The sequence below is a fragment of the Nerophis ophidion genome, linkage group LG01 (genome assembly GCF_033978795.1).
Source record: "Nerophis ophidion isolate RoL-2023_Sa linkage group LG01, RoL_Noph_v1.0, whole genome shotgun sequence".
In the NCBI taxonomy this organism is placed as follows: domain Eukaryota; kingdom Metazoa; phylum Chordata; class Actinopteri; order Syngnathiformes; family Syngnathidae; genus Nerophis; species Nerophis ophidion.
In genome coordinates, this window is record NC_084611.1 from 75,429,456 (window position 1) to 75,445,058 (window position 15,603).

The following is a 15,603-nucleotide window of genomic DNA, read 5'->3' on the forward strand; positions in this document are numbered from 1 at the left end:
CTGCAGTCTAAACGTAGTCATACGGTAGATTATATTTGTGTGAGCGTGCACGCCGTTTTGCATGTATCTGTGCAGTCTGGCTACGGTGTGACGTCACTGTGAGGTGGATGTACTTATTTAGAAGTCAAGCTCTCTCTCAGCCAGAGGGGGAGGAGCTCTGCTTCAGGCTATAAGGACACAGAAAAAAAGGTAAGATATAGTATTATTTTCATCTAATCTTGGCATGTGCATAACAACACAGACCAATAAAAGCAGCTGTTTATTATGCACTGAATCAATCGAAGAGAGGGGAGGTGTACCTAATGTTGTGGCCGGGTGAATCTACACACTGTTTATGAAGTCTGTTTTTGACCATGTCTGGAAAAAAATAGCGGCAACAACTTAATATGTAGATTCAAACGGTGTACATTTTCTAAAGATAAATCATGAAACTTTTGTAGAGGGTGGGGTGTTGTTCCTTTCGCACTCTAGGAAAGCCTCCAGATTTGAACATCTTACAGACACTCCCAAAAATCAGGTAATAAAATTGACTCTAGAGCAAAATTTACACCAAATCATATCCATATTTATTATAAAGGTAGATTTAAAAAAATCATCACAGGTTTCCTTTAAATAATCATGAAAAGCGAGAGCATGGAGCCTTTGTGTTTGGTTGTATTGTGCAGGTGTCCTCCCAGAATCCCTACGCAGAGCAGTACATTGGCAGTCCTCACGTCATGACCGTGGACTACAACAACGCGGTGGAGTTTGAGGCCGCCATCAAAAAGATTATTCGAACCAAGGTACCTCCGCCATCCTGAAACCAGAAGAAAATATTTTATTTTTGTGAGATTTTAGAATCCTCGACCATTGACTCTTTATATCCATGCAGTCTGATATTTCTTTGTCATCGTCTGCATTCTCACCCTCGTTGTCTTCATTGATTTGCTATTAAGTTGTCATTCATGTCAAAACGCCGCCCTTTTGTCTGCGCTGCCAGACCCCTGAGAGTCCCTCGCACAAAATACTCCTCTCCTGTCACCATGTGCACCAAACACAAAAAGGATTGAAGATAGTCTTGAGAAGATGAAATTCCTTGAATCAGCCATATCAGCCCACAGAGTCCAACCTGCACATAATGGCCATTATCTACAAACTACACACACACATACATTCTTGTATTTATTATCGTTTTGAGACCTCCGAATAATGCCTCTCTTTAGGACCACCCTTGCTAGAATACAAAGATTTGTATTTACAACATTAATAGTATATACAAACTATGTACATATAAAAAAGGCTAGTTGTGAAAAATGAGTTGGAATTTCACAAGAAATAGGTCACAATTTCACCAAAAAAACAAGATTCAAATGTTGTCAGTATTATAATAGGAGTCGTAATTTTACTCAACGCAAGTCAAAATGTTACAAAACAAATCTAACATTCATCCATCCATCCATCCATTTTCTACCGCTTACTCCCTTTTGGGGTCGCGGGGGGCGCTGGCGCCTATCTCCGCTACAATTGGGCGGAAGGCGGAGTACACCCTGGACTAGAGATTCACGGATAGGCAATTATATCATCCACAACCGCATCACCAAAGTCGTCATCCACCCGCCGTCCACCCGAACCAACATTTTATCAGAACCCAACCTCCCGCCACCCGCCCGTTGAAATACATCAGAGGACGGCCACCTTTACCACTCAAAGAGCTATTTAAACCCGTTTCACAGAGTAAAGAGGACACTGGGAACCGCTAACGTTCTCGCGAATACCCAATGGTGGTCATCCTGATGACAAGAATAAGGGCGTGCTGTGAAGCCATTGCCTTTGACACCTTTAACAACATGTACCAACCGATTGTTAGTCTAGCAACATGTTGTATGCAGCTTCCGCAATCACACGTACAAGATTGAAAGGCATACTGGGTTATACAGAGTACACTGATGGTTGTGATATAAACTATTTTTAACACTCTTACTAATATGCGCCACGCTGTGCAGCCACACCAAACAAGAATGACAAACACATTTCGGGAGACCATCCTCACAGTAACACAACATAAACGCAACACAACAAATACCCAGAATCCTTTGCATCCGTGACACCGCCTGAATATATTTTACACCCCCGGGCCCCCAACCCCGCCCACCTTACCGATGCATGGGGGGTCCGGGGAGGCGGGGTTTGCTGCTAGCAGGGTGTTTAAAATAGTCGGGAATTGTCATGGATGCAAAGGATTATGGGTATTTGCTGTTGAGTTTATGTTGTGTTACTGGGAGGATGTTCTCCCGAAATGTGTTTGTCATTCTTCTTTGGTGTGGCTTCACAGCGTGGCGCATATTAGTAAGAGTGTTAAAATTGTTTATATCACAACCATTAGTGTACTCTGTGTCACCCAGTATGCCTTGCAGTCGTGTGCGTGTGTCTGCGGAAGCCACACACAACATGTTACTGGACTGACAAGCAGATCGTAAATGCTGTAGAAGGCGACAAAGCCAATGGCTTCATAGCACACCCTAATACTTATTAACTGGGTGAATGCCGGCAGTCATTCTAGAGAATATTAGCGTCTCCTATTGACATCTTCGCTTTGTGACACGGGTCCTAAATGGCTCTTTGAATGTTAAAGGATACCGATCCCTGAACCGTGTATATAAAATATTTCCGAATGGTTCAACTGCCACCCGCCCAAATCTAATTAAAATCTATTTTTTCGTCATGTCACCTGCCCGACCCGCGATTTATCCGCGTATGGGACCGCAAACCGCGCATCACGCACTTTTAAAACCGACACACAATCAATTAGAAAAATCCCTCTTTTTTGGCACCACCATAATTTTGATAGATTTCACCACCCGGGTGCAATTGAGGCATAAGGCTATAATGGCTTTCCGTATTGGGACCATGATTTATTTCCTAACTTGTTCACCGGTCCTCATATGGAAGGTACTTTTCCTTGTCGCTGTCTCAAGAAGGGTAGGAATACAAGAACACACACACACACACACACATGGTCAGTGAAGCAGAAAGAAGCAATCTCTTGCTGTTTGACAAGTCATCATGTTCCAATAAATCCTTCTTTCTGTCTTAAATCCAATGGACATGGATGTTTTTTTTAAAAGTTGTATGAGAGTAGATGAGCGCCACATGCTTCATGGCTTCTTTTCCGAAAAGGAAAATGAACGGTTCGTACTGTTCTTGCAACAGTCCGATTATTCACCGGGGTTGATTTGCTGATAATTCGGCAAATAAAGCATGTTGAGCAAGGCAGGCACGCAAAAATGGAGCCGCTATCATCCAACGCCGCTTTTACTGCGAGGTCATTTTGCTAAAATGATCCACCGATTACGGAGAAATGGGCGGAAAAAGTGCTTTTGAATATGGAACGTATGCAAAAAAATAAATAAATAAATTTGAATGTTGTGTTTTTGTGGACCAGGTGGAGCCATACTTGCCTCACGAGTACACGTGTGAGGGCATGCTGGAGAGAGTGCACGCTTACATACAACATCAGGTGAGGGGCTGCACACCTGTTTCATCCATATGAACACTGATGAACCATGCAGGGTTAATTATTCACATCAATACAAATATTTTACACAGACACCAAAAAGAGTCATATTTGTATGTGCTATGTCCCTGGAAAACAATACCGTGCTTAAAAATGTATTTTACACGAAAATATGCTCTCAATCAGCGGTGTCAAACGTTTTTGAATGAAAGAAAGCGCTGTTCTAAATGTGTCCACTAGATGTCGCAATAGCAATTCTTTGTCTTCTTGGGTACTGATTAATGCGAAGGGCTACCAGTTTGATACACACTTCAAAAAATTGCCAGAAATAGCCAATTTGCTCAATTAACCTTTAATATATATATATATATATATATATATATATATATATATATATATATATATATATATATATATATATATATATATATATATATATATATAAAATGGGTCTGTCATTCCGTCGTACATTTTTTTTTCCTTTTACGGAAGGAAGGTTTTTTGTAGAGAATGAATGATGAAAAAAAAAAAAACTTAATTGAACGGTTTAAAAGAGGAGAAAACAGGAAAAAAAAGAAAATTAAATTTTGAAACATAGTTTATCTTCAATTTCGACTCTTTAAAATTCAAAATTCCACCCGAAAAAAAGAAGAGAAAAACTAGCTAATTCGAATCTTTTTGAAAAAAATAAAAAAAGAATTTATGGAACATCGTTTGTAATTTTTCCTGATTAAGATTAATTTTAGAATTTTGATGACATGTTTTAAATAGGTTCAAATCCAATCTGCACTTTGTTAGAATATATAACAAATTGGACCAAACTATATTTCTAACAAAGACAAATCATTATTTCTTCTGGATTTTCCAGAACAAAAATTTTAAAAGAAATTCAAAAGACTTTGAAATTAGATTTAAATTTGATTATAAAGATTTTCTAGAATTGCCAGAGTATTTTTTTTTTTTTAATCATAATAAGTTTGAAGAAATATTTCACAAATATTCTTCGTCGAAAAGACAGAAGCTAAAATGAAGAATTAAATTAAAATGTATTTATTATTCTTTACAATAAAAATAAATTAATTTACTTGAAAATTGATTTAAATTGTCAGGAAAGAAGAGGAAGGGATTTAAAAGGTAAAAAGGTAGACGTGTTTAAAAATCCTAAAATAATTTTCAAGGTTGTATTTTTTTTCTAAATTGTCTTTCTGAAAGTTATAAGAAGCAAAGTAAAAAAAATAAATGAATTTATTTAAACAAGTAAAGACAAAGTCTTTAAAATATTTTCTTGGATTTTCAAATTCTATTTGAGTTTTGTCTCTCTTAGAATTAAAAATGTCAAGCAAAGCGAGACCAGCTTGCTAGTAAATAAATAAAATTTAAAAAAATAAATAAGTATAAAATAGGTAAGTGCTGCTATTTGAGCTATTTTTAAAACAGGCCAGCGGGCTACTCATCTGGTCCTTACGGGCGAACTGGTGCCCGCGGGCACCGTTTTGGTGATCCCTGTTGTAGATGATGCTACATATGTAAAAAAAAAAAAAAAAAGGAACCACATGATGTTAGTGCACCAGTCGAGTAAAATGAACAAACTACATAAATAACATCCTGTAATTTGATTTTGATATTATTTCTTTATCTTGATGGATTGAAAATGAACACCAATGAGTTGACTGATGAACATGATCACATAATTTATTCAGAAAGTATAAATAACGACAAATAAAGATAGAATACTATTAACCACAACATGTAAGTGTTAAAAAAAAAAAACACGACATGATTTAGACATTTTCAGAATGCGCTTGTTCTATTTTTAAACAAAGAAAACAATCTGAAGTTGTCCTTATTTTTAAGTTATCGTGGCGTGATTTTACCAGTCCGCCCCACTTGGGTGTAGAGTTTCCTCCATGTGGCCCCCGATCTAAACCCCTGCTTTAAATTAAAAGCATCTGTACCTTAAAGGAATGTTTTAAAATCCGTAGAAAATACGTGTGAATGCTGGAAAGTCCAACTGAAATGGATAGAGTCAGGTAACAAAAAGAAAGATTTGTCTGTGTATTTTTGCAAAATGAGCTGCAAAAGATAGCAGTTGGCATGCAAAAGTGTACCATGTACCAAGATATAATCACGGGGTTTATATTAGCCAAAACTAAACTAAACTAAATAACCCTTTTGACTTTGGAACGGTTTGAATTGTTCCAGAAATGTGGACGTACTTACACTTTTCTATAGGTAAGTGTTGCACAAAAGTCTGAAAACTGTGGGTTTTGGGGTTTTTTTTATGTAAAAAATTAAAAAGACTGTGTGTCTTGAACAAGTGGAATCTTTTGATGGCGGAGTTGTTGAAATCAAAGGAAAAAATATGTTTTTAAAAAAAGGTTGAAAGTAGGAATTCTGGGAAAAACAGAATTGTTTTTTTTACTTTGAAAACTGTTGCATGACGAGGCTGAACTTTTTTGTGTGCATGCTTGCATCCCCGCCTCCACCCACAGTGACAAAGACAGCAAATGACTGACAAGAGTGTTCACTCTGTGTATTTCAGCATGCCTGTATTATTTATCCTTCAATTATTACCTTTGCAGGAGGTCATATACAAGAACTTTGTCTGTTTGTGAGCAACATAGTTCCTAAAGTTATGGGCTGAATTGGATGAAACTCTTCCAGGCTCCATTATCCACCCCAGCTAACACCAAAATGCAAACCCCCCCACCCCCAACCGATGCACGGAGGGGGGGTGGTAGTGGGGGTGTATAATGGAGCCCGGAACAGTTAGGGATGCATGGGATTCTGGGTATTTGTTATGTTGCGTTTATAATGTGTTACAGTGCGGATGTTCTTCCGAAATGTGTATGTCATTCTTGTTTGGTGTGGGTTCACAGTGTGGCGCATATTAGTGATAGTGTTAAAGTTTTTATATCACAACCCTCAGTGTAACCTGTATGGCTGTTGAACAAGTATGCCTTGCAGTCGCTTGTGCGTTTTGACAGCAGCCACACACTTGATGTGGCCGGACGGCACTCAGATAGCATCGTTTTAAAGCGGACACTACGAAATGGTCGAGAGGACGTTTAAGGCATTGCCATCACGGCACGGCCTCAATATTGTTGTCTGGGTGAAAATCTGAGAATGTTATCCTGGGGAGATTTCTGGGAGAGGCAATGAAATTTGGAAAACCTCCCGGTAAAATGGGGGGGGTCGGCAAGTATGCAGCTGAGCCACATCAGAGTGATCCAACAGCCGCATGCGGCTCCGGAGCCGCGGGTTGCAGACCCCTAATCTACAGGGATAAACAGAATTGCTATTGCAACATCCAGTAGACACATGTAGACGAGCTGTTTCTTTCATTTAAAAATTTCAGGTTAATTTGTATACTTAGCAAACTCATCCCGCGGGCCGGATGTGTTACAGTTTAACTTACAATGTTTACCTTTTGACTTAAGTACAAGAAAAGACCAATTTTCATGTATATGTTAGCGGGATGTCCTTCCTTGCACAAGTCAACACACTGCAGGACCGTGGATATAAATAAATGGGTTGTACTTGTATAGCGCTTTTCTACCTTCAAGGTACTCAAAGCACTTTGACACTACTTCCACATTTACCCATTCACACACTGATGGAGGGAGCTGCCGTGCAAGGCGCTAACTAGCACCCATCAGGAGCAAGGGTGAAGTGTCTTGCTCAGGACACTACAGACGTGACGAGGTTGGTGCTAGGTGGGGCTTGAACCAGGGACCCTCGGGTTGCGCACGGCCACTCCCCCACAGCGCCACGCTGATTTAATGTCCAAAATAAAAGGTACAAAACACAAACCAGGAACGAGGTATAGCCAAAACTGAAAACAGGAACCAGCAAACAGAAAAACTGTAAACAGCTAATGGCTAACAAGAAAAAAACGAAACAAAAGAGATAGGAGAAAGCAAACTACAAATAGCTAACAGGTACAGCTTACCGCTACGACGACAAGGACAAATAGTAGCACGACAGGTAGTAGCTGTAACGATCACATCGACACGACACGACAATAATCCAGCACTGACTGGAGGAGAAAACAGGTCTAAATAGAAGCGGGCTGATTGAAACCAGGTGTGGCAAGGTGCCAATCAGCCGCAGTTGAGGGGACACAGCACTCAGGGAGACAAACAGGAACTGAACCATAATAAGAGTGCTGACAGGAACTAAAGACAGGAAATACTACACACACACACAGGAAAAACTAAAACACAACCAAACTGTCAGGGGCAAGCCTGACAGATAGTAGGCTAACATAGACATTTAAATTATGTGTTGTCTTCATTATAACACTTATATAAGGCTTTTATTTTTTTGCGGCTCCAGACAGATTTTATTCTGTTGTATTTATGGTCCAATATGGCTCTTTCAACATTTTGGGTTGCCGACCCCTGACTTAGGAGTACCATAACCATAACCATAGTGGTTTAAGAGAACACATTTAATAAAAGGGTACATGATGAACTTTGTAATTGTATATCCTTGGTCTGACTTGGGTGGAGTTAACACACCAGTGCACCTAAATACTAATAAATGGCTGCAGCTGGTTGAAGTTGTGTGCAGGCAAACGCAATGCAGTCGTCCTCCGGCAAATGTACGCGCCAACAGTAAACATTTGTAAAAAAAATTCTAAACTGAACAAAGCCGCGGGCCAAAGTTAAACAAATTAACCTTTTAATAGGGACCCAAAAAAGTTTTGCATTGAATATTGAACAAGCAAGTCTTATATAACTTTATAGTGACATGCAAAATCGAGTTTTGTTGGTAGCATGGGGTGTATATTGTAGCGTCCCCGAAGAGTTAGTGCTGCAAGGGGTTCTGGGTATTTGTTCTGTTGTGTTTATGTTGTGTTACGGTGCGGCTTTTCTCCCGAAATGTGTTTGTCATTCTTGTTTGGTGTGGGTTCACAGTGTGGTGTAACAGTGTTAAAGTTGTTTATATGGCCACCCTCGGAGTGACCTGTATGGCTGTTGACCAAGTATGCGTGTGTGTAGAAGCTGCATATATTACGTGACAAAATGTACGGGAGCCTGTAAAGGACTGTATATTTCACCTTAGGGGGATGACTCCAATTATTTGATATTTATTTATGAATTTAATCTAAGAGAGAGTGAGAGGAGACGGCTTATAAAGTTCAACAATTTACTGTTCACCCAAATAAACATACAATAATCAGACATTAATTATACACTCTTCCCCACTCACTCGCTACCTCCCCAATAGAACAACCCACACTAATCCAACCACACAACACACACACACAGTCCAACCTGGGCCCCTTGGCTGGGCCAGAAGATTGTCTGTTGCGGTCCTGGTAAATCGGTGGTGCACTTCAAGGTGGGGTAGTGAGTTGCTGCTATGCAAAGGGGACGTTGGAGAGGGGGGACACCTCCCGTTGTGGAGTAGAGATGACAGGCACCATCTTAAGTAATACTTGGGGGTTAGTTCCACGGACTGGGCCTACTGGGTCTCCGGCTTTTCGCTCCTGGTGTTGAGGTCGTGGAGGACCGTGAGGTGTACCCTGCCGCATCCGTCAATACGACAAGGCCTCTTCAGGGTGCATTGCTTCGCCATGTGCTCTCGGGCGCACCTCCAACACCGCTTGTTGTCCTTGATCCACTGTTTCCTCTCTTCAGTGTTCTTCTTCATAAACTCTGGACAGTGTTTGAGCCAGTGGGACCCTGTGCAACACGGGCAAGGGGGTTGCAACTTCTCACCTTGTTTAGGGCCGCCCCACTCACCGTGAGGGGTGTCCCTGGTATCCTTAGTGTCAGCTCCTGGGATCGTCGTCATAACCCAGACTGACCCTTCCTTCCTCATGGTGGCTCGATAAGTCCAATCGTATCCGCCGTATGTATGGAGCAAAAGCGGACGTGACGACAGGTTGTAGAGGATTCTAAAAGCAGTACCTTTAAGGCACGCCCCCAATATTGTTGTCCGGGTGGAAATTCGGGAGAATGGTTGCCCCGGTAGATTTTCAGGGGAGGCACTGAAGTTCGGGATTCTCCTGGAAAAATTCGGAGGGTTGGCAAGTAGGAGAATTAGCGTTGAATACGGTGATACAGCGGCACCACCGCTGTATAATACCGGCGGGCCAGCTCTAATGTTAATGTATTGTTGCCTCTAGGACCAAATGAAATTACACTGCGGGCCAGATTTGGCCCGCGGGCCAGAGTTTGATACCCATGTATATCAGTATCCGATCGGATTGGGTTAGCGTTTAAGACAGTCATGTGTGAACCAAGTTTTCCCAGAGGCAAAACTTTTTTCCAGACTACGAGGGACATTTGAGGAAATACCCTCAATTCAATGAAGTACAATGCTGTCCATTAAAAAAATGCCATTACCTATAAACCTTTAACAACATAAGTTTAAAAAAGATTTGACATATATTGACTCAAACCTTTCCCCCCGCAGGACTTCTGTGCCCCGGAGCCTTTCTTCATCCCCGCCAACCTGACCAGACGAGGGTCCGCCAGCAGCTCTCCAGAACCCTTGTCTGTGCTCCTGCCCAATTCCACAGCCAACATATCCGTTCCACCCGCCTGGCCCCCTCTCAGCGCCCTGCGGGTCCTGGTGTCGCAGGAGGGGGAGTCGTGCGTGGACGCTTGCAGAACCCACAACTTAATCTGTGAACCTGCTCACTTTGCCTTCATTAACAACAAGGAGGCGCTGCTCAGGTATGCCAGACATGTTGTGTTCTTCAACCTGTACGTCTATAATATAAACCCAATGTAGGGCATCATGTAGATCAGTGGTTCTCAAATGGGGGTACGCATACCCCTGGGGGTACTTGAAGGTATACCAAGGGGTACGGGAGATTTTTTAAAAATGTTCTAAAAATAGCAACAATTCAAAAATCCTTTTTTTAATAATACCTCAGCAAAATATGAAATTTAAGTTCATTAACTGAAAAGAAATGCAATATTCAGTGTTGACAGCTAGATTTTCTGTGGACATTTTCCCTAAATATTGATGTTAAACATTTATTTTTTTTGTGAAGAAATGTTTAGAATTAAGTTCATGAATCCAGATGGATCTCTATTACAATCCCCATAGAGGGCACTTTAAGTTGATGATTACTTCTATGTGTAGAAATCTTTATTTATAATTGAATCACTTGTTTATTTTTCAACAAGTTTTTAGTTATTTTTATATCTTTTTTTCTAAATAATTCAAGAAAGACCACTACAAATGAGCAATTTGCAGTTATACAATTTAATAAATCAGAAACTGATGACATAGTACTGTATTTTACTTCTTTATCTCTTTTTTCAACCATAAATGCTTTGCTCTGATTAGGGGGTACTTGAATTAAAAAAATGTTCACAGGGGGTACATCACTGAAAAAAGGTTGAGAACCACTGATATAGATGAATGATACATCCAGTTTATTTTACCACACCTAGTGTGTGTGGTACTTTAACTTTAAGTTTAAAGTTAAAGTACCATTAAGTGTGGTGAAATTACCCTCTGCATTTGAGCCATCCCCTTGTTCCACCCTCTGGGAGGTGAGGGGAGCAGTGAGCAGCAGCGGTGGCCACGCTTGGGAATCATTTTGGTGATTTAAAGGGGAACATTATCACCAGACCTACGTAAGCATCAATATATACTTTGATGTTGCAGAAAAATGACTATATGTTTTTTTAACCGATTTCCGAACTCTAAAAGGGTGAATTTGGCGATTTAAACGCCTTTCAATTGATAGCCTGTCGGAGCGATGACCTTTCACCCGTGACGTCACAACATGAAGCAATCCGCCATTTTCTCAATCTTATTACACGCACCAAGTCAAATCAGCTCCGTTATTTTTCCGATATCCCCACAAGAATGTGTGGATATCCTGTGACACTCAAAGCAGATGCATTTCCAACGATAAAGTCAACGAAATCTGCAATATTGGAAAATAGACCACCACTGAATCTGCCCGAGTGCGAGCTATTCAGGGACGACGGCAGTCTCTTCCCGCAGACAAGCGAGATAGGGATGTCCCGATCCAGGTTTTTGCACTTCCGATCCGATACCGATATTGTTTTTGCACTTCCGATCCAATGCCGATACTGGCCTATCCGAGCATGTATTAAAGTTTAAAGTTATTTAGCCTACTTAGTTGTCAGATTCATGCTGAAAAGGATTTTAGTACTCTTGATAACAACCAGCCAGCTGAATTAGGTGAGTTTGAATTATACACAATAGTTGGTATTTAAGGATAAACACAAAATATCAAAAATTATACATGACAAACAGAAATGGCATCATTAAACGCTAAAAAAGTGAACAGTGTAAAGTGCAAATAATGCTGTAAACATTATTTAAAAAAGCAAAACACACAAACAACCTGAGTGGGATAAAATGTATATAACTCAGCATCAATACTTTACACTCCCTTCAATTGTTTGCCCCAGTCAGGGGGGGCAAACAATTGAAGTCCAAGCATAATGGGGAGATTCTTTCTAACAAAGACGAGCACTTGAAGATGCTCAGGTGTCAGCCTGCTCCTGTATTCGTCAATGATGAGTGCTAAAGCCTCTCACTCTCAAGAGTCATTAAATTCTCTTACAACTTTATCACCACGCTTGACTTTATTGTGGCATGTTTTGCACTCCACCTCTTCATCTTTTTCGTTTTGTAGGATAGAATAATCCCACACAGCTGACATTTTTACCGTAACTTTTAATTCACACGGCCGTCTGAACGGTTAGAACACAGACCTGTGGATGTTTTGAAGGTGTGCTGGAAAATGCGGAACGGAGTTTGGGGAGCAGCATAAAAGTGGAATGTAGTATTTAAATCGGTGTGTTGGAAAACACGGACCAGAATTTTTTGAAAAACTGGATCATTTTCCCATGCCTTGCCGATACGCATTTTTTGGCAAATATCGGCGGCCGATCCGATCCAAATATCGGATCGGGACAACCTTAAAGCGAGGTAAACCCCCTGGATATGATTTATGCCACTTCTTTTTCTGTCTCATTTTGTCCACCAAACGTATGACGTTGTGCATGAATGCACAAAGGTGAGTTTTGTTGATGTTATTGACTTATGTGGAGTGTGCTAATCAGACATATTTGGTCATGGTATGACTGCAATCTAATCAATGCTAACATGCTATTTAGGCTAGCTGTATGTACATATTGCATCATTATGCCTCATTTGTAGCTATATTTGCCTCCAGCCTTTCCCTCCACCCACATGTAATGCCAAACAAACACATACCAATCGTTGGTTAGAAGGCGATCTCCGAATTCGTCCGCGCTTCCTCCCGTGCCGCTGTCTGTCGTGCTATGGCTCAAAAGCTTCTGTTTCTTCTTTAATTTCATTTTCGGTACCTGCCTCCACACTCCAACCATCTGTTTCAATACCTGAGTAATCTGTTGAATCGCTTACGGCGCTGAAATCCGAGCTAATATCGCTATACCTTTCTGTGCTATCCGCCATGTTTGTTTCTGTGTGATCATGCGGTGACGTCACAGGACATTAGACGGGTGGATATAACGATGGTTAAAATCAGGCACTTTGAAGCCGTTTTTCGGGATATTGCGTACTGGGTATAATTTTGAGAAAAACTTCGAAAAATAAAATAAGCCTCTGGGAACTGATTTTGATTGGTTTTAAAGGGGAACAGTATCACCAGACCTATGTAAGCGTCAATATATACCTTGATGGTGCAGAAAAAAGACCATCTATTTTTTTAACCGATTTCCGAACTCTAAATGGGTGAATTTTGGCGAATTAAACGCCTTTCTGTTTATCGCGCTGGAGGCGATGACGTCAGAATGTGACGTTGCCGAGGTAACACACCCGCCATTTTCATTTTCAACACATTACAAAGACCGGGTCTCAGCTCTGTTATTTTCCGTTTTTTTTACTCTTTTTTGGAACCTTGGAGACATCATGCCTCGACGGTGTGTTGTCGGAGGGTGTAACAGCACTAACAGGGAGGGATTCAAGTTGCACCACTGGCCCGAAGATGCCAAAGTGTCTGCCGCCAGACCCCCATTGAATGTGCTGGAGTGTCTCCACATTTTACCGGCGATGCTAAAGCAGACATGGCACAGAGATGTATGGATATCCTGCAAATGCATTTGCAACGATAGTCAACGAAATCGCAAAGGTGAGTTTTGTTGATGTTGACTGCCAGCTAATCAATGCTAACATGCTACGTTAATCGATGCTAACATGCTATTTACCGGCGGAGCTAAAGTAGACATGGTACAGAGACGTATGGATAACCTGCAGATGCATTTGCAACTATATTACGTTTCCTTTCACCCACATTTAATGCAAAAAAAACACTTACCAATCGACGGATTTAAGTTGCTCCAGTGTCAAAATATGCGAAAGTCCTGATTGTTTGGTCCGCACATTTTACCGGCGATGCTAACGCAGCTATTCGGCCATGCTATGGCTATGAATAGCGTCAATAGCTTTTCGCTCAATAGCTTCAGTTTCTTCTTCAATATTTTCATACTCCAACCATCCGTTTCAATACATGCGTAATCTGTTGAATCGCTTAAGTCGCTGAAATCCGAGTTTGAATCCGAGCTAATGTCGCTATATCTTGCTGTGGTATTCCCATTGTTTGTTTACATTGGCAGCACTGTATGACGTCACAGGAAAATGGCCAGTGTCTTCGCAGAGAGCGAAAATAAGGCACGTTAAAGCTTTATTTAGGGATATTCCAAGACAGATAAAAAAATTTGAAAAAAACTTCAAAAAATACAACAAGCCACTGGGAACTGATTTTTATTGTTTTTAACCCTTTTGAAATTGTGATAATGTTCCCCTTCAACCCCAATTCCAACCCCTGATACTGAGTGCCAAAGAGGGAGGTAACGGGTCCCACTTTTATAGTCTTTGGTATGACTCGGCCGGGGGTTTGAACTCACGACCTACCGATCTCAGGGCGGACACTCTAACCACAAGGCCACTGGTTTGCGACCTAAGTAACCAAATTGTCATGGTGATGATGACAGAAGTGGTCCGCTGTAGGTCCAAAAAAGCCTCAATGAGCTCAGGCATAGTTTTCTCACAAGCCCACCTTTTCTTTGGTCCTGTTGTGTTTCCCAAGGCTGGACGTGCAGTGCCAGGTCCTGGACTACGAGATGAACCACATCCTCCCGGCTTTCTCCGTGCTGCGTCGCGAGTGCGGACTCCAACGGGAGCCGCTGCTGTTCAGCTGCGCGGGACAGTCGCCCAAGTACCGCCGCCTTTGCCCCTGCAGGGACTTCCGGCGCGGGCAGGTGGCGCTGTGCGGGGGCTGCCTCTGATGCGGCGGTGCCACGGTTTGACGTCACACAAAGAGCGAGGTAATGATGTGTTAGTGGTGGCCGTGAAGCACTATGCATGGATTTATGGATCGACAGTGAGGCTGCCATAGTGTTGTAACTACGACAGCTGCGCTGCGTTGCCAGATGCAAAGCGGCGTGTAGCCCGCCCCCTGGTGGACACCCGGGGAGCGCCGGCTTCCATTTTGGCAAGCGTTAGCGGGGAGAGGAGCCGGGGGTGTCATTCTTTCAGACGTGCGGGCGCAGGGGAGGCGAGCGCAGTTCAATATCCAATCTCCTCTCGGCGCATGCACAAAAGGGAAGACGGACAAGCGGGTTATCGCTCTCCCGCTTCTCCCCCCCCACACCCCCACCCGTCTATCGGCAGAGACATTTATCAGAGCGAGTCGGAGGGCGGCGTCGGTCAATGCAATCATGGCCGCTCACAAAAGGCAGGAAGGAAGCGCACAATAAAAGGCTGCAAAATTATTTTTCAACGATGAAGCTCTCAGACGCTCGAGTGGATTTTTTTCAAAGTTCTCCGGGCTTAGTGACCATAAAAATAAAATAAAAAAAGATCAAAGAATTGTGGTGTCTTTTTTTTTTATTGCCCGCGCTTTTCTTTTCACCGCCATCCTTTTGATCTGGGAAGAAGGCGACGATTTATCTGATTCAAACCTGCGAGCGCGCCTATTCAAGCCCTGATGGATGTGGAAACATCAACGCCCGCTTTTTTCACACACGGCTTGATGTGGATGTTTTTATACTGGCCAAACCATTTCTCACCCCAAGTCCGCTTTCATACAAAAATCACTGTTCGAATCCCCAGCA

At 41.9% G+C, this 15,603-nt stretch overlaps 1 protein-coding gene across 3 annotated transcripts in view; it reads left to right on the forward strand.

Moving 5' to 3' along the window:
* The window catches only part of LOC133559511 (alpha-1,6-mannosylglycoprotein 6-beta-N-acetylglucosaminyltransferase B-like), a 373,716-nt gene extending 358,350 nt beyond the window's left edge, over positions 1 to 15,366 (forward strand). For all 3 annotated transcript variants that reach the window (XM_061911345.1, XM_061911354.1, XM_061911358.1), the window contains 4 exons: positions 666 to 782; positions 3,422 to 3,496; positions 9,923 to 10,185; positions 14,577 to 15,366. In XM_061911345.1, coding sequence (XP_061767329.1) covers positions 666 to 782; positions 3,422 to 3,496; positions 9,923 to 10,185; positions 14,577 to 14,775 — 654 coding nt within the window. In that variant the 3' untranslated portion in view covers positions 14,776 to 15,366. The remainder of the gene's footprint in view (positions 1 to 665; positions 783 to 3,421; positions 3,497 to 9,922; positions 10,186 to 14,576) is intronic.
* Positions 15,367 to 15,603: the final 237 nt, after the last annotated feature.